General features: G+C 48.2%; 1 protein-coding gene across 1 annotated transcript; it reads left to right on the forward strand.

Moving 5' to 3' along the window:
• Positions 1 to 241: 241 nt before the first annotated feature.
• CFAP100 (cilia and flagella associated protein 100) lies at positions 242 to 19306 on the forward strand (the record flags this gene model as incomplete). Its single annotated transcript, XM_080625174.1, is given in 19 exon segments — positions 242 to 306; positions 6622 to 6691; positions 6696 to 6890; positions 8617 to 8737; positions 8969 to 9055; positions 9246 to 9352; positions 10667 to 10859; positions 11470 to 11537; positions 12231 to 12394; positions 12984 to 13064; positions 13577 to 13782; positions 13785 to 13998; positions 14891 to 14939; positions 15265 to 15416; positions 16248 to 16401; positions 16812 to 17014; positions 18067 to 18100; positions 18769 to 18825; positions 19202 to 19306. Coding segments are annotated over 19 exon segments (2325 nt in total).
• Between the last annotated feature and the right edge of the window lie 46 nt (positions 19307 to 19352).

Genomic DNA, 19352 nt, shown 5'->3' on the forward strand with positions numbered 1-19352 from the left:
TCTTCCCTGTGAGGGTGCTGAGGTGCTGGCACAGGGTGCCCAGAGAAGCTGTGGCTGCCCCATCCCTGGCGGTGTTCAAGGCCAGGTTGGACACAGGGGCTTGGAGCAAGCTGCTCCAGTGGAAGGGGTCCCTGCCTGTGGCAGGGGTTGGAGCTGGATGAGCTTTAAGGTCCCTTCCAACCCAAACCAGGCTGGGGTTCCATGACTCTATGAAATCTCAGCAAGGATTGCCAGATTCACGATGGACCTGGTGATTCCATCCAGGAAATGGGATCTGGCCCTTGATGGAAAAGGAGGAAACCCAGGGTATGGGAATGAAGGAAGGAACAGGAGCCTGGGGGTGGCATGGGAGTGAAGAGGAAAGGGCCAGGGCTTGTAGGTGTGCTGAGGGAGCCTCTGCAGGGGACTGGAGCAGGGAGGGCAGGGAACACTGGTAGAGCCTCAATACTCAAACTATGCCTTTGCCTGGTCTCTTAGGGAGGAGAAGAGGACAAGACCAAGGAATTGCCCATCTGGAACAGAGCAGTGGTGCCTGCAGTCAAGTACCCAGCTTCCGGCAGGGGCCAAATCTGGATGCTTTAAATGAAAATCTTCGATAGTATCTGAATTCCAGGAAGAGTGCAATACATCAAGTGTATTGCTCATGGTAGGATGGCTACAGAACGGCGGCAGGGCAGACAAGCTATTTATAAGCATACCAGATGTCAGCTGAGCTCTTTGCACTTCCTATAGATCATACATCTAGTCTAATGAGAGGGAGCACAGGCCAAGGGGAGCAAATGAGCACAGGTTAAAGAAGAGGTGTCCTCTTAGCACAATATGTATGGCCCTGTGCCCAGCACTGCTTACAAGGGCTCTGCAGGCTGAGCAAGATCACGTTACTGACAGCACAGTGAGAAGGAAGGGGTGAGAATGCTGGTGGTGATGATGCATGATTAGACAGAGAACTGTTTGCTCCTGAAAAAATAAGGATCCAAAGGTATTCATGGATGTTTCATTGTGCTCTCTTCTAGGGCCGTGCTGTGCCAGCTGATGGGTTAACCCTTCCTGTCTCCAGATCTGCTATGGGAGAGCTAGAATACAGATTGAATTAGCTCCAACTAATGTTCCAGCTTGCATCTGCTCTTTTTAATCAGCTGAAGCCTGGTTTTGTCTGGAGACAGCACTGCTGAGCAGAACCGTGCTGGCTTCTTTTCTCCTTAGCCGGCTATTCCAATCTCTCTTGGTCTTTGGCAATGTCTTCGTTTCACAGAGCCTATTGTGCATTGATGCTTGGGTCATGCCCACAGGCTGTGTATGGGTTTCACTGCAACAGGCTTCAAACCTTGGGTTCCCACGGGAGGGAAAACTGGCACAAGAAGATGGTTTACAGATCTGTGCATTGCTTCGCTTACCAGCTTTCTTCTGCATTAAAAGGCATTATCATAGAGCAGATGCAGGTGGATGGAGAAGGGTGCCCCTGGACTTGTGCCCCTTCCTGCTTTGCTCAGTGCTCGCTGATCCCTCACCTCTTTGTAACAAGACCTTTGGGGATCTGTGCGTTTCAGTTACACAGAGATGAATAATTCACAAGTCATGGCTATTGCAATGGACAAGTCCTGCTCTGGCCGAGCACTCCATGGCTTGTCTTAGATATCCCTCACTTGGCTAAAGCCTCACAACAGCAGCAGTCAAGAGCCTTTAGAGGAGAAGCTGATGAGGAAGAGCAGGGTGGCATATCACAGCAGCAAACAGCACTCACAGCAGGTATTCCTCTTATCTCTGAGCAGAGCACTGACCCGTTGTACAAATCCAGGTAGGAAAACCACTGGCAAAGCAACCCCAGGTGTAATATTTACCTAAGAGGAGACATTTCAGTGGAAAACAAGCTATGGGATCTGATGACATCCTGGTGGGGAAAACAGCGGGCATTCACTCAGATGCAGACAAAGGAATGGGAACAGAATGTGGAAACTTCCTAGCATTTCCAAGTAATGAAGCTGCCATTGCATCAGGAGCATGTTTGTGCTGCCCGTGATTCCAGCTAAACAGATACAAGAGGTGGATTTGGGGTTTGTCCCACCAAAAGCACAGCATCACTGGAATCACTGCTTCTCTGTGCCCCAGAGCTCCACATTAAATCAGAGATACAAATAGGTGGATCCTGCAAGCAAACAGCCAGGCTGGCACCAAACCACTGCTGCTGGTACCCAGCGGCGCCTCATTCTCTGGCAAGGGAAAGTGGATCCCATGAGCTACCCCGGGGATATGAGCCACAGTTCTGGATCACAAACAGCAGTTCCTGTACAAGCGTCTCTGGAGAATGAGATAGGGCTGGAACAGCCCAGGAGCAAAGTGAGTAACAGGGTTGGTTTTATCTTTAATCCATTCCACGTGAGCAGAAGCCCTTTGGAGCCATGAAGTATTTGCTTCCCCCTGCAGCTCTCAGAAACCAGCATGACCTATAGCTTTACTTTATGAATCCTTCTTGGTCTGCTCCATACACCCCTGTGGAAGGGAATTTGCGTGCAGGGCTTTCAGGATCAGCCTGTTTTACCAGCACGAAGCTGCAGTTTCAGTATCTCCCTAAGATAATCAAAGCACTGAAAGGGGCAATTCCACCTTGTCCCAGCCCCTGCATCCCTCTTCCTCAAGCCATCACAGTGGTCATAACGGAAAGGATCTCTTCCCCAGGCAGGGTACTTTTCAGCTGGATCAGTTCCCATGCAGTCACAAGAGCTGTAGTTTTGCCACAAAGCAAAGGCCAGGAAAAGGCTGGAATTGTGCCTTTAGAGCTCAAAGCAGAATCATGGAGTTGCAACCTCAGGTTCCTGGGTCAGTTGTCCCTGCACAGAGCCTGGATTTATAGCCCTGGTTAGGAAAGTCTCCTTGGCAGCAGCTCTGTGGCTCTCCTTAAAATGGGCCAAATGCACACTCCTGGGTCCCAAAAGTACTGAGCTCTGAGGGAAGCTTGGGACTAGTTAAAGTTGTCAGTTTGGGATCAGGTCTAAGTGGTTATTCACAACTGGCCTTGAAACTGCAACCGTATCATCACAGGCCAAGGGGAATGGCTTTAACCTGCCCGAGGGGAGACTGAGATGAGCTCTTAGGCAGAAGCTCTTCCCTGTGAGGGTGCTGAGGCGCTGGCCCAGGGTGCCCAGAGAAGCTGTGGCTGCCCCATCCCCGGCAGTGTTCAAGGCCAGGTTGGACACAGGGGCTTGGAGCAAGCTGCTCCAGTGGAAGGGGTCCCTGCCCGTGGCAGGGGCTGGAGCTGGAGGAGCTTTAAGGTCCCTTCCAATGCAAACCATTTGATTTTTCTATGATTTATTTATACCCGCACCAAGCCCAGGCTCAGCCTCCCAGATCTCACTTTCCACTGTATGGAAAGTTTGAGATCTCCATCCTTAGAGGCTTCCAAAACAACTGGGCAAGACCTGAATCAGCCTTGACTCTGAAGCATGGGCAGGAGGTTGGAGCAGAGACCTCCAGAGATCCCCGTGGTGTTGTTTATCTGATTCTGCCGTTGCCTGTTTCACTTTCATCAGGCTCAGCTACACCATCACCACCGGCCTGACCAAGACGCAGCCCTCACTGACTGATGCACAGGTCACGGAGCCCAATCCATCACCTCTACCTGCCACTGGCTGCTTTAGCTCAGGAGGCAGAGCAACGCACAGTGTATGCGTGTGCAGCTGTCTGAGGAGCTCACTGCTGACAGGCACAAGCAAGACCCCTTGGCACCACAGCACGCGCTAGCATAAGCTTTGCTTTGCAAAAGAAACTGGCCCAGAACTGGCAAGGATCCCAAGATGAAGCCTGCAGAAGGTTTCCCCTCAGCAGGAAGGAGTCTGCACTCGCAGCAAGAACGAGTGTGAAATACAGATCACTGAGCACTTGCTGCTGTTTGTTCAGGTCATTACAGAGCACCCATGCGTACCTACAGTAACAGGATGGATGATGGGGGCTATCTTGTCATTTCCATGTGGCCCTTCAGAGATTTTAGCAGCTTTCATCCCCTAGATTGAAATCAGACCAGGTGAAAACACACAACAAATTCCTTTTGGATGAGACAGCCTAGGAACACACCAGAGGCTGGGGGTCTATGGCAGGGGACACACAGCGAGTCCTGATCCATCAGCCCGTTTGCAAAGATGAGGGCTGAGCTCACAGCTCTTCCTGCAGAGCCCCTCTCTGGGGTCATTTCTTCATCCCAGAGGATGGGCCATGGTTTCCTGATGCTCCTCAAGCCTGGAACTTCATCTGTAAAGTAACAGGGGCAAGAGCAGCCAAACCCCCAGCCCTGGCAGTACAAGGTTGCTGCCATCTCCCGGCTGGCTCTGCCCATGCAAAATGTCACAGGACACATTTTTCCAGCTGGAAAAACCTGCATTGAGATAAAAATCTTTCCTGGCTCCATCTTCCCCTTCTCCGCCCTGGGATGCTCCGGGTTCTGCAGCCACACAATTGACCAGGAACCAGGAACAGGAGTTCCAGAGAAAGAAAAACCTCCCCATCCACTTGGTGCTTCCATGGTGGTTGCTGTTTGCTGTTTCTCTGTGCGTGGTGCAGTTTGTGGCTCATGTCACAGAAACTAAAGTGAAATGAATGAGTCCCCTTCAGAAGGCTCCAGGGAGCTGATGCTCAGTGACCTGTGCAGCATCCTGGGGACACAGGGAGTTTCCCACAGTGATAAGACTACAAAGAAGGTTTATTTCTCTAGGTACTTATTCAGCTTTCATCTCTGGCAGCATTTCTCAATCCGTCATTTCAAAACATTTTGCCAGCAGTACTTAACCCCTGCAGCAGCCCTGGGGTAGGGCTCAGCATCCACACATCACAAACAGGGTGACTGGATGGAGAAGGCAAGTAACACCGTCAAAGAAGGAATGAAGGAGCAAAGAAATGATGATATCCCCAATTCCCAATCCCATGTCCTAGCAAAGCCATCCCCACAAACCTCCAAATGTGCAGATAGCCTGTTGGAAATACAAAGAGCATCCTGCCATTCTCCTCATGTAAACTGCCTCTCTTTCTCAGTTGGGCATCGTTTGGGCACTTGATAAGCATCAAAACCGTGGTGGCCTGAAGTGAGATGACACAACCCAGAAACCCCTGAGGAGCTGCAGCACTGCTCAGTGCACAGCCCGTTTTCCCATGCTATGTATTCCATTCACTAACCAAGTTAATGGTGGCTAAGAACAGACCCCAGATGTCCTCCTGGCCATCAAATCTTCCTACCCTCAAGGAAATGCAAAGCCCAAGTGGGCTGTGGCATGTGTGGGACACGAACAATGAGCCAGAGCTATTGAAAGCTTGCACATATCAAAGAATTCACCAAAAATCACTGCATTTAAATAATCTCTGTTCCAGTTTGGGGCAATAAGTGTTTAGCAAGGATAGCACAGAACAGAGTAATGGATCTATAAATGATCTATAAAGGATTCATATAAATGAATCCTTCATTGGTACAGAGATTATAGCAGACAGAGCCAGAGCTGTTCAGATGTCTGTTTTCTGTTACCTATTTCTGCCTATTTACCACTGTGACAAATGCCCAATCCTGTAATAAACCGCTGTTTCCGAACAAAGACCATTTGATGGGATGCCTTTAGAAAACCGCATCTTAAGTGCAATTTACTACTGCGTTATTTTTTGGGGAATAGGAATTATTGTATAGTGCCATTTTATACCCACGGTCCCCAAGACATTTGGGAAATGTCCCAAAACACACTAAAGATAGCACTGTGGGGATCCGCATCACTGCTAAGAGTCAAAGCATTCATGTGCAGAATAAAGAGCAATTTCTTTCTGTATAGGCATTTTCCTTCTGTTGCCTGAATCCAGGCTCTTGATAATCAGCAATTACAGGGAAGAGCTGTAACAATCAGATGGCAGTTTGCACTTACAGAGAACCAGGCTATTTATTGCGGGAGTTATTCAGATGGAGAAAGCTGTTTGGAATCCTACTGGTAAATGAAAAAAAGAAAAAAGCTATTTCAGAAAGCTGAAATTGTATTAATAGAGAGTCTAAAGAGCCTAGAGAAGAACACAATCTGGTTGGAAGTGATTTGGTTTGCTCAGAAACAGGAAGGAGTAAATATGGGATTTAAGGAGCTTTTCCTCCATTAAAACGTATTATTTTTTTGAATGATGTTTTACCAAATCATCTTTAATATGACATTTTGGAAGGTGATATATGGGCTTCTATAGCACCACTGGCTGTAGCATCACTAACCTCCAGCAAATGACAGTTCATTCACCTGTACCACACACAGCCCTCAAACTCTGACTGTTCAGATTTACAAACAGAAAGGCCAAGGCATAGGCTATGAAATGATAAATCACAGTTAACTCCACAATCAGGGCCTCCAGCTCCCATTTCCTCAGCCCTCTCCTTCGCTTGCAGAGATGGGGTTAAAAACCCAGTTCCCATTATGAAATAATGAATTTAGAACCCCGCAAGCCAGGGAGAACTCCTATAGCACAGAGGTTTTCTTCCTTTTCCACGCCAACCTCTGGCATTCAGCGAGCTGCCTGCTCAGGACACCTACCCATGACTGCAGCCAGGGAGGTGACATTGTGAAGCCTCCCATGGTGGCCAGGTCTGCAAGGACCTACCCTGGCTCTGCCCCACTCCATCAGGGCAGGGACACTGATCCTGAGCAGAGGGAACCCAGGCCTAGCGCCAGGAGGGAGGAATGCATCCCTCCCGTGCACGGGTCAGCCGCTGCCTGGCAACGGGAGCGGGGGTTTCCATGGCACTGCAAACAAGAGACAGGAGGGAGCCCAGAGCTGAGCCGAGCTGCGGCCACGTCGCATCCATGACCACATCCACATCCATGACCATGGCTCCCCCTCAGAGAGGAACCCCGAGGAGCTCTCTTTTAGGTGAGAAACCGGAGAATAAAGGGGTGAGGGCAAGTACAGCAGTTTCCTCTCTGTTTCGACATCAGACCGAGTCTCACTCAGACAAGAGGAGGTGCTGGTGTGTGTCACCATGCACAAACCCTCTCCTTCTCCATGGGAGAATGGAGGGAATGTATTGGGCGAATGGAGTGGTTTCCCGGCGAGCACAATGAGCCTTCCCTGCAAGCCATGGGATCATTGAAATCATTTGAGAGTATAAAACAAAGGCTCATCCAGTGCTCCGGGAACACGGTGGATGGATTTGTGCTGGGTTTGAGAGCTGTCTGCCTGTTTACTTTGGCAGGTTCTTTTCTGCAGCTTGATGCTAAGGAAAAGGGCTGAATATGTATTTCAGTAAATTAAAACCATGAGTGCCTTATCTATTGGCTATTGGTATGTAGCTACTGAAACATTAAAGTGTCAGAGGCAGTGAAATATATGCCAAAGGATTCTGGCAACAAAGCGACTTTTGTATTTGCATTATTTAGGTTAATAATTATAATTCCCCCAACCAGCACTTCTGTAGCTTTTGGTGTTGTTTCCAATGTGATGTCCAAACAACCTATTAAAAAAGCCCCAGAAATACCTTGATAAAGTGCGTATTTAGAAGTTAATCTTAGAAACAGATTCCTATACTTGGCTAAAACGCTATTATAAAGCACTTTTAATCTCAAAGGGTTGCACTGACAATTATTTTCCATATACCAGTATCCTCTGCCTACTCCTGCTTTTCAGTCCCGTTCCCTGTAGCAGGAATTTAAATCAACCACATGAAGATGTTTATGAGAAGGGGTTTAGATTATAGCACCGAGAAGAGCACTAAGAGGGCTGAACATCCTGGTGTTTGCTGGCCACATAGTGTGTTCAATGGAATGCTGCAGGCGTTTGCCTTCCTGTGCCTGCCCTGATGTGGTTTCCTCCAAAACTCACATCAGCAGCAAGGGTTATGTTGTTCCAGGATGGAGATGAGGGACCCCTAGGGAAAAACACCCCATCGAGTTATGCAAACATGAACTCAAACCAACACATCAACAGGGCTTTGGGAAAAGGCTCTTCAAGAGCTGAGGAAGAGAGAGAAAACATTTGGGATGCATTGGAGCAGCCTAAATTCCACCTCGGCCTCTGCGTCTCATCAACAGTGAAGGTTTGACACCTCCAAAGAATAAGATACTAATTGGGCAGCTGCACAAACACAGCCAATAGGAACCACAAAGCACCGAGGACGTACATGGAAATTAGGCCAGATGAGTCTAGCTCAAAAGGCTTAAAACCTGGAGGCTGTTTAGAGCAAGAAACGATGCTCTAAAATAGCCCTAAAACCAGTGCGAGCAGAAGAGGAGATTTTCTTCCATGTCTTATGCCAGCGTGGATCAGGAACGGTCCCAGCAGCAGAACTGCATCAATTCACTAATACCTCATTGGACCCAGCTTGCTACTTCTGTTGCTGAAAGGGTAACTTTAACAATGGTATATCTGTTCTTTGTGAGTGAGCTCATTACAATTACATCTTTTCCCCTAGGAACCACAGCAAAGGCTACAAAAAGAGACAGGATTCAGGGAAACCAAAAACTAACCTTCAACAGTTTGCCAGCCTAACACTAAACACGACAGAGTCCCCTGCAGCATGTCTGTGCAGTCCAACAGCCGGTCAACTGTATTGCAAGAAACCCACAGTGAGGAAGCAGCTCCTGATAAGAGCTTTAGGGACCACAAATGTTGCTTGTGAACCAGCAACAGGAGGATGAAAAAGTAGGGGTGTGGATTAGACCTGGAGATGTGGGTGGAAGAACAGACAAGGGTCTGAGCCGCTCGTTGTCTCCAAATTGGATTGTCTTTGCTGTCCCATCAGTGTGTGCGTAAGGAAGACTGTGTTTTACGTTAGCCAGGGATGAACATCTCCCTTTTGGGGTCAGAACACAAATATTTTCCAGTTGACTGAAGCTCTTTCTTAATTCCTACAGACACAAAAGGCTCAGTGGTTCAGATCCAGAAAGCCCCTGGGTCCATCAGTCTGTAAAACCTACTGCATCAGTCACTGGCAGGTCTCAACTGACTGATGTGTTTCTGGTTTTCCTTGGGCCAGGGTCAAGACTGTCATCTGCATGTACAATGTCAACATCTAAAAGTCTCTTTTCCAAAACTGGAAGGGAATCCCAGCTTGTGCTGCCAGGTAAGACCATGATGCTCCAGCAGCTTTTCGTGGTTAGGTCAAAGGAGAGGCCGATCACTGGCTTCTTATAAGCCGTGTCCAGCAGCCTGCTCTTGCTTCAGCACTGTTCAGGTGCGATGCCGCAGATCAGAGCCTCTTTGCACCAGTCCTGATATTCTGCCTCGTGTCTTCTGCGTCTCTTTTTTTGCAGAAAGCCCAGAAACGGATGAAGAAGAAACAAAGAAAAATCCATTTGCGGTTCCTCCAGATTTCGATATATTCTCAATAAGGGACAAGGAAAGACAAAAGGCTCGGGAAGTACGTATATGTGCTTTGGGTCAATGTATGTACAAGCAGTTCACTGGGGCAGGCAACCATGCAATAGAACACCAACATTTAGAGCATGAGAGAAACAATAGCTGCCAGATTTAGCTAAGATTCCTCCAGATCAGCTTCAAGTCCATGATGAGAGATTAACTTTACCAAGAGCAGATCTGAGCACAGCCTTGCTGGTTGCTGGTGCAAAAGGCGGATATTGTCACTTTGTCTGCCTGCTTCAAGATTTACCACTCATTCGTGTTCCTTCAGATCAGTGCTAACAGCACTTTGTAGGTTTCTATATAAATGCAAGATCTCTTGTTTTCCACTTCAAAAGGCTTGGCTTTCTGCTTGGAAAGCTGCATTCCAGTGTTGGATGTGAGCACCTTCTGAACGGCCAGCAAAGGAAATGGCTGGGAAGAAGGATAACAAGGGTTTCATGCCTTAGGTTTCTCTCCATAAGATAGGGAATTGCAACCAGACCAGAGAGCTGGGTCCCAGGAATGTCTCTTTCTTATTTCTACAGTGGACTTCCCTTAGGACATGCCATCCAAAGGGAGAGGCCATCTCATCTCTGAGAGCTCTGATTGCTGCACGCAGTTGCAGAAGCCAGGCAGTGGTATGGAAGCAAGAGGCCTTTGTTTCTAAATCACAAAGGGAGCCTCCTCACTTCACACTGATATAGTCTGCTTTTCTCTTGGGTTGAAGGTCACTCCGTTAGTACAGGGAAGGGCTTAGGAAGTGCACTGAGGATGTCTGCTGAGTGATGTCCTCAGCCTAACCCATGCCCAAGCTGTGCAGACAGCGATGAACTGCACTTCAGCCCGTGTGAAAGCACTGAGTACGAACAACCTTTCACCCTCCAGAAAGCTCTGGGGTGGGTTTAAACAGACCCTCTCAATGTCAACTTGAAGGTTTACATGCCTTTGTGACAGTTGGAATAGTCAGGATTGAGTGTGGGCTGTCCTCTTGTTCCCTTTTAAGAGGGGACTTGAAGGCTGAATCTCTGCAAATTTCCATTCTGTCCCAGGAATAACCCAGGAAGGCAAAACGAGGACAGTGAGTAGGTACAAACTGGCACAGCTGGTGGTTGGATGCAGAATACAAATCAACAACCTAATGGGAACAAATGCTAAGAAAGGAAGTGTTTCGCTTGCCTCGAGAGCGAATATCATGGGTATTAGTCAGGTGAACCAGGCAAACATGCAGCAGCAGGGGATCAGCCACCTTCTTGACTGTGAATAACCCCTCGTGCCTTTAAACCCACGGCAAACCCAGCACATTCACACTGTCCACCTAACTGCTTTCTCATAGGAACGCGAAAGGATGAAGACCATGAAAATCCATGAGAAAACCACTTACTCCAGTAAAGTAAAAGCAAAGCAAAAAGAGTTAAGGCAAGCTCTGCAACAGGAGGAAAAGGAGGAGGCCAGAAAACAGCCAACAGACAAAGAGAGACTGAAAGCTCTTCAGGAGAGTCTTTTACGGGAGACAGCCTGTAAAAGAGGTAGGGAACAGTTGGTATCTTTGTAGTGGTGCTGCTCAGCTGGGTGAGAGCCCAAAGCACAACTCAGAGAAGGGGTGGGAGCAGCAGTTCGTTCCAGATGACTCTGGTGAGCTCTTGCAGACACAGCAGCTACACACTGCATCATGCCAGCCTCTGGGCCATCTCCATCTCATGCCAATGGAGCTTGTGTCACCTCCACTGCCATAGCCTGGGTTACACCATCCCCTGTGGCCTTCACAGTAGCTGGGTGCTCTCAGAATCAGCTGGGACCATGTAGGAACTTGTGTCATGGAGATGTTAATACTAAGCTGACTTAAAGTCGGGTTTTAGTGGATGTGGGCCTCTGACACAAGGAGCAGCTTTGCTATTGATGTCTACAGGACATTAACCTTTGTAAGGACCAGATTCCCCACTCCATTCTACCTGGTTTTACCCAACAAAAGCCCATATGAAACTGATTCTCAACAAAGTCAAAACTACAATGTAATAACCGGTATTGCTGGCTCCAGTGCCAGCCACATCCATGCTCATGGCAGCCTACATATCCACTGTGTTTTGCCTTGGCCATATTTCCTCCTCTAGTCTGATCAACTTTATCTTCTCATTGCAGATTACCCAGTAAAAAAGCAGGCCTTACGTGACTACATAAATGACTTGAGAGAGATATTTTTACTTGAGGTACTTGGCTTTGAGGATGTTACTTTCTATTAATTTCATTACTCTTCCCGATATTGCTTTGGTTTGGTTTTGGGGTTTTCCTCCTGAGATCCATCTCCTAGAGATCCTACCAAGGAGGAGCACATCAGACCTCCTGAACTGGTTGTCCAAGTCCTATGTTAAAGACACTCATAGTCAATAGCCTAGCAATTCTGAACCAAGAAAAGAACACAGGTCATTTGCACCATCCAGTAGCAACTGTTTCATTGTATAATATATATATTAGATATTAGAATATATATTTAGTATATGTAATACATATTATATATATACTGACCTTTTGGCTCCTGCTGTCCTATACATAAATTATAGCTGGGAGCTATTCTGAACTCAGAATAAGGGACCCATGCTGGAATATCCCCATTATTCACCTCTATTGTGCTGTAACAGACTGAATCAAACTTTGCCAGCCAGGGGTTAATGCAGTGCTGAGATTTCTGGTTTCTGTCCTTAATTTCACCTTTTATTTGCTATATTACTTCTGAAATACCTTCTGGCCCCTGTGTACCTAGCTTGTGTTAAGACACATACCTTGGTTTGAAAACCTTACCCTCTCCACCAACAACTATGAGGTAACCAAGAACAAAGATAAAGCAACATACCTTTAGCATCAACCAACCAATGTGACTGTGCTGCCTTTTGGGTTCATTTCAGTATGGCATAACAGTACAGAGAGAGGAAATTCAGAGGCTGGAGGAGATAGCAAGGAATGAGGAGAGGAAGGTGGAAGAGGCTGCATACTGCCTGAAGAAGGATGCTGCCGGTTTTGAAGAGTTCCTGAAGGAGAACCAGAAAAACTTTGTTCAAGACATGGAAATGTAATGGATATCGAGGGAACCACCCCTGTGCTCTTTACACTGGACACAGGAGGTCTTTTCCTTGACCTCCTGCAGGGTTTTGGCTGGCAAATCCTCTGTGTCTGAGCTTGTCCAAAGTTACAGCCCTTTCTCCCTGCACATTCAATGAAAGAGAGGAAGAACAATAGCTGGGGGATCCCCTCATTGCAAAAGCCTTTAATGTGGCCACAGCAAATGAACCTACTGCTGACCCCACCACTTCCATCCTTCTCACATCATCCTTACGAGAGGGAGATGCCTCTGCCTGAATGCTCACAGCAAGAGCAGTCCCCTAAGAGGAGCCAGCTGAGCATTTGTGTATCACAAGGGCAGAGCAGCAATCGATGCTCAGCAGCAGCCAAATTAGGAAGGCTTTAACCTGGAATCATCGCAGGGCCCCCATACTGTCTTTGCCAATACAGGCAGGGGACAAGCATCCCTTGGGACACATGGATAGCAGGGCTTTCTAGCACTCCCCTCACATCTGTTTCTCTGTTTCATATGCACCTCAAGTCCCTCCCCACTTCCTGCTGAGCCGTTTCGCAGCTGATGTTCATTCCTTCTTCCCCAGTGGTGAAAAAGAAGCTGAAGGGGTGACAAAGAAAATAAAGGAGATCCAGGAGGTCACTTCCCAAATCAAGAAATTCCAAAGGTAACGGTTGCACACTATTTCACTATTCCCACCCAGCTTTTAACAGCTCCTGCAGTTACCCTCCCACCTTTGGGAAACAGGGAATTGGGGAAAAAGATCTCTAAAAATAGTAAGTTTTAAGAGTGAGAATCCCAGCCTGGTTTGGGTTGGAAGGGACCTTAAAGCTCCTCCAGCTCCAGCCCCTGCCACAGGCAGGGACCCCTTCCACTGGAGCAGCTTGCTCCAAGCCCCTGTGTCCAACCTGGCCTTGAACACTGCCGGGGATTCATTTTCCAGGAAGAATTCCCAAGCTAGCAAGCTGAGAGCCATAGGGATGTGACCAGGCAGCATCCACATGAGGAACCACAGAAAGCACGTAAGGCAGGTTCCCATTTGTTTTTGCATGTCCATGGAGACATGTGCCCTGTTGTCCCTTCTCTGGCTGATGCTGAATATCAGGAGTTAGGAAGAACCTGTTCAAACAGGGGCTTTTCCTCCCTGCTAACAGAGTCTGTCCCCTTCTCTCGACCCAGTGGCGTATCCCAATTGAAGATCCAGCTGCAGGAGTACAAGATGCACAGGAACTTCCTCCGTCAACTCTCTCTTAAAGAGTGGCAGGGGGAACACAGCAAAAGGAACACAAGCACAAGGGATGTGAAAGCAGCACCCAGCAATAGGGAAGGAGATGCCTTACCTCCCATCACTGCAGAGCAGGGTGAGTGCCAGGGGAGAGCTGCCCACCCTCACTGGGACAGCCCCATGCTCTAAGGGTCCATTTCTCCTTGTCTCCAGGTCAAGGTGGGACAGGAGGGACAGATGCTGCCAGTCCCAGCAGTACCAATAATATGGATGTGCCGAGTTCCCTGCGCTCTTCAAAGACTTTGACTGTCAAGTCTTTGCGGGACATCAAGCCACAGCTCATAAAGTTCCTGAAGCCTCTGTCAACAAGGCAAATGTAAGTACAAGACAATGCACACAACAGACTGGAGTACTATAGAGAGCCCTCAGCTGAGGGAGTCAGCACAGAGGAAACCCACTCCTCAGCTTTGCTGTGAGCATACGGAGATCTGGGTCTGATTGGAACAAGTCAAACGAGCAGTAGAAATCTATCAGGTGTGCAAGTCAGTACCAGGTACCTGCTCCATCCTCAAATCCTCTGCTCAGAGCCTTGCCAAAAGGATTTGGGGTGGCCTTGAGGTAACCCCAGGAGGAATCATAGACCTACAAATAGCTGCCTGTTGTTTTGCCATTAAGAAGGCCTGAGACCACTGTAGACCCACATTGCATTGAATGCTTTCAGTAAGAGCCTTCAGGCGGTACCTGCTGGGCTGCAGGCAGAGAATCACTGCTGTAACATAGGCAGGGCCAGCCCAAGAAGAGGAAGGGCAGGTGGGACTATGGGATAAGTATGTCCAGATCCAGCTTCTTGAGGCAAATGGAGCGATTGCCTGGAAAAGCAAAGCATGAGAGGCTGGTGAATCTCCCAAGGCCAAAAAAACCAGGCTACCAATAGAGTTGGAAGTAAGTCATTGCTGCAGGGCCATTCCCTCTGCCTCCACTCAGAGCACTGCAGATTCCAGGTTCTCCCAGGCCACTGCACTTACTGGGCTGCCGCCACACAGCAGGAATGACGCAGACACAAGTGGGCTGATATTGACACGATGTACATGGAGTTTTCACCCCTCCGTGGCACGGGGGATCGGGTCCAAGTGAAGGTGATGAGCAGGCTCTGCTACCAACAGGAGTAAACAGCAACAGCAAACACCAACAGTGCCCCTCATTCACTAACACGGTCTCCTTTGAGCTGTCATTTCTCCAAGGGGCTGATACACAAAACGCCTTTTCAGGGCCGCACTGGAGGATGCAGAAACCGAAATGAGCTCGGATGAAGATGAGGTCAGGAGTCTCATGCTGAATATTCACAGTTTCTGTTTGTCCTGTGTCATTTACTGATGTTACCGATTTCTTTCACCCTCTAAGTATTCATTTTGCTATTGAGGAGTTACCGTAGCCATCACTTGCCAAAAATCCACCATCACCCCAAAGCTTGCCATCCCCCAGTGAGGGGGGATCTCCAGAGGTCCCTTCCGGCCCTAATGAGTCTATGATCCTATATCACATCATATAATGGGAGATTGGAAAATGAGGGATGTAATTGGGTTTTCAATGGAAAACCAAAAAGAGGAAGGCAGAGCTTCACCACACGTGTTTTCCACTCCAGGACCCCGAGCTGGACTTTACTGATACCCAGCAAGTGCTGTCTGCTTTCACAGAGATGGAGGAAGAGAACTTGTCCCTCTTCCAGAAATCCCAGGAGACAGAGGAAAGACTGGACGAGGTCCTACAGACTTTTATCACCACATATGAAAGCAAGTATGTGTGACCCTGCAAGGAAGCGCTCCCTGTGCCCCAGCTTTAAGCATACGTGACCCCCTCTTCTCCCCACTAACACTTCACCATTGGGCTGCATGCTGCAGACCACAGGCAGTGCTGCTCATGCAGCACACAACAAAGACTCTCTCACCCCATAGAGCCCAAGCTGCAGCCCATCCAACTCATCATCTCGTGAGCCCATAGGAAAGTGTTCCCTCCATGTAATTTAGGAGATGGGACTTGAGCTTGGGACTCGTTCCTTAGTCCTCAAGGCACAGGCTGGGGAACTGATGCATTCGGATCCTGGAGCAAACATCAGCCAGAAGTACCACGTAATTCCCACCCAGAAAGATCAAAGGAAGACACCAGGCATGTCCTGGAGCGATCCAGGCAAGCACTTATTCCAACTCAGTGCAAAGCCTTCCTAGAGGAAGCCAGCAAGGAACCAAGTGTATTTGTAGTATAGGGTTTCAGCGACAGGCAGACACACATATTCCCATTTAAAGTGCAGCTTGTCCCCCTGGGAAAGTTCACAAAGGTAATCTACTTCCCCCATTAGTTATTACAAACCCCTGCCTGTTCAGCTGTGCCGCTGCTCCCTCCCCAGCACCAGCACCTGGAGTTATTGCCTGTTATCCCAATAACCCCCTAACTCCCTCTGCCTCCGAGCTGCGGGTGCAAGTTCCCCAGGAATGGCACGAGGTGTTACCTCCATCTGCCGGCAGCAGCAGGGATGGTCCCAGGCTGGAAAGCAGCAGCAGCAGCAGCAGCACAGGAGTCGTGTGTTTCGGAGATGCCCTTTGGATATCCCTCCTTTCTCTTGCTGCCCAGGGAGAAGGAGATAGCCGAGCTGAAAGAGGAGGTGGCCACCCTCAAGTCCTCCGTCGCCGAGGAAGAAGACAGAGCAGCAGATCTGAAGTGCAAAGTTCAGCTCTTTTCCGCTGGAGAATGCAAAGCTGATGACCAGGTCCATGTCGAGATGAAGGCAAGGGGGGTTAGTGCATAAATGGTTCCTCTCCACCAGCCGTACCCATCCTGGGAAGAAAGCAGTGGTTGCACTGGGGAGGGATGGGTGCTATTTCTCAGCAATGGAGCAGGTCTGGGGCATTACTGAGGAGCAAAGAGATGTGTCTGCTCCATGCAGTGCCATGAGGCGGGAGTTGGGCTCACAAAGGGATGCAACCCATCCCAGGCCACAGTGAAGCTGGGGAGATGAGACCAACAGGAGAATGGCTCCATACATCCATCTATCCCAGACACTGGTGCTAGGGAAAGAGGGAAATGAGCAACTGAGCTTTGTTGAGGGAATTAAAGGGCACTGATTTCCTCTGCTTTTGGAGGGATGCTGGGGTTTTACTGGGCAGAGCCTCTTACCACATCTCCTCTCATCTCTAGGACAACACTCTTGCAAGCCTGAGCAAGAAGGTGCAGGAAGTCTATTGCCAATGCACTGGGGATAGTGAGGGAGACCTGCAGACAGTGCAGATGCTAATGGTGTTAGAGAAACAGCTCTACGATTTACTGGACAGACTGGAGGAAATCCCACCAGAAAAGCTAGAACATGCTAAGAAACTCAAGGAAAAGGAATGGAGGATGAAGTAAGATGGGGCACTCTTCTGGGAATGGGGCCTTTCCTTTTAACACTGACAGCCAAAAGCAAAGCCACAGATCAACCCAGGAAACTGAAAGCCTGCGTGACCAATCCATCCCATTTTACTTCTGTAAGGGCTTCACAGTCATAGTCCTTGCATGTCCCAACCAGTACAGCTGCATTAGAAAAAACCTGGAAGCTACATTAGAAAAAGGCCAAATCTGGAATAATTAAATACAAGTAATAACAATAAACAATAATAATAGTAACAATAAGAAATAATAATAATAAAGCCCAAGCAAAACTAGATTCAAGGACGAGAATGATCATCATCAGAAGTCAGTTTGCAGTAACAATATTTAAGCTGATTAAATAGCAAACCCGCTGCTCTGTAGTGATTTAGCACACTCGAGGTCTGACGCGTCCTGATACTTGGTCAGGCTTCAGTAAGTACATAAGGGCATTTGCCAGCAATGCCAGCCCTCAAATGGCTCTTCCACAAAACTCTTAAGTTAAATAGTAGCAAATTAGCACAATCCATGGAGGTTGACATGAGACACATCCCTTTTGGCTTGCACACATGAAATAGCAAAGATGCTGCTGGAGAGCTGATTGTGTCTGCCCATCCTCAGGTCAATCAGATCCAGCAGAGAAAAACCAGTGTGAGGATTTAAAGCCAGAACAGTGACATTGTCCTCCTATTTACTCTTTTTCTCTGCATCTTTCTTCACCTTTGTAGTAGAAAGGGTGTGATGCTTCCTCTTGGTGTTCCATAAAGGGTTTTGCATTCTTAACTTACAAAAGAAATAGGACACACATTCTACTCTGGGGAGGAAGGAGGATAATTCAGGAAGGAATCTGACCCCCCGCATAAAAAGCAAATCCAACCAACAAAAAAAGACCCTCAAAAAGCATTTAAACTTCTCCTGAAGATCACCAGGTTTAGAATTCGTTTCCTCTCCACCACAGCGTTCCATGAGTCCAGATCTGTTCCAGTGCTTCATTTCCATAGGGAATTGGACCTGGTTAACAACATCAGCCCCCATTGTGTCCATTTAGTCAAAGTAGCTCCATGGACTTCATGGTTACACTGGTGAGAGCTTCAGACACAATGAGCATCATTCGCCCCCAAAGCTGCTGAGCATCCTGGTCAACTGTAGAGTGTAAGTCACCTGCTGAAAGTGGTACGGAGCATGTTTATAATGGAGAGCAACCATCCAACATCTCCATTTGCAAAGCTTGACGTGCTTTTTCCACCCCTCACTCCAGAAAGGGCAGGATCAGCTACAGCAAGTGTTTCCCTCTCACCACCTTCCCAGCAACAGAACTCCAGCACCAGCTATACCCAACCCCTCTGCTCCGGTGGCCCTACACTGTTAGATGTAAGATGAAATGTTAGATGTAAGATGAAATGTTAGATGTTGATGTTGTGTGTCAAAAGCATATTTGGTGCATTTAATTCATCCTTCATTCAAAAGGCTCAGAGAGGAAAAGCTGAGACAACAGGAGAAGGAGAAGGAGCAAAGACTGAAAAAGGCCCTGGAAAGGTCGAAAGCAACTGGGGAAATAAAGGTAAGTGCAGGAATCCATGGGAACCCCTCACCAAACAGCCCACTGCAGGGAAGCTGGGGTACGTGAATATCAAGGACTTAAGGGAAGAGCATTACAGTTTGGGGGTGGCACCTACACTCATGTGTAGCCCAGTTGACAGGACTGATGTAACTTAAGCAACTGCTGGACTAATACTGCCGGTTATTCCAGCACAGTGCAAGCTTCAGGCCGCAGCTCCTGGTGCACACTTCATGGGTCAACACGACAGTGAGGACATGGGCTATATGAGTCCCTGCTCCTTTACTCAAGTTAAAGCAATAAGGTTCTGCAGGGTCCATCAGCTATTGCTTTGGACTTGCCTTTCTCAATGGTACAAATAAGGCTTTAGTCAGAAATCAGTTGCAGGTGCAATAGCAGGCTGTAGAAGCTGATGCACGAGCACATGCACTGCCTTACAAGTGCTTGACACTTACTTTCTAATGGGAAAAAAATACACTTAAACACACTGAAACCTGCCCAGAAGAGAGCAAGGGGCCACGGTCCCCCGAGCAGGAGCATGGCATGGTGAATCAGCCTTAGATGCATGGTTCAGACACACTGCCCCAGTGCAGCACTGACACAGGCACCTCTTGTTACTCTGCAGACCAGCAAGAGCCTCCTTCGCTCTGTCCTACCTCCCAAGAAGCTGAAAAGAAAGCCCAGACAAGAAGAAATCGATAAGGAGGAACAACTCTATTACTTCACCTGAGAGCACAGCCTCACCCACAGCATGCAGGGCTGATGCCAGTCTTTTT

This window comes from Psittacula echo (assembly GCF_963264785.1).
Source record: "Psittacula echo genome assembly, chromosome: 9".
NCBI lineage: Eukaryota > Metazoa > Chordata > Aves > Psittaciformes > Psittacidae > Psittacula > Psittacula echo.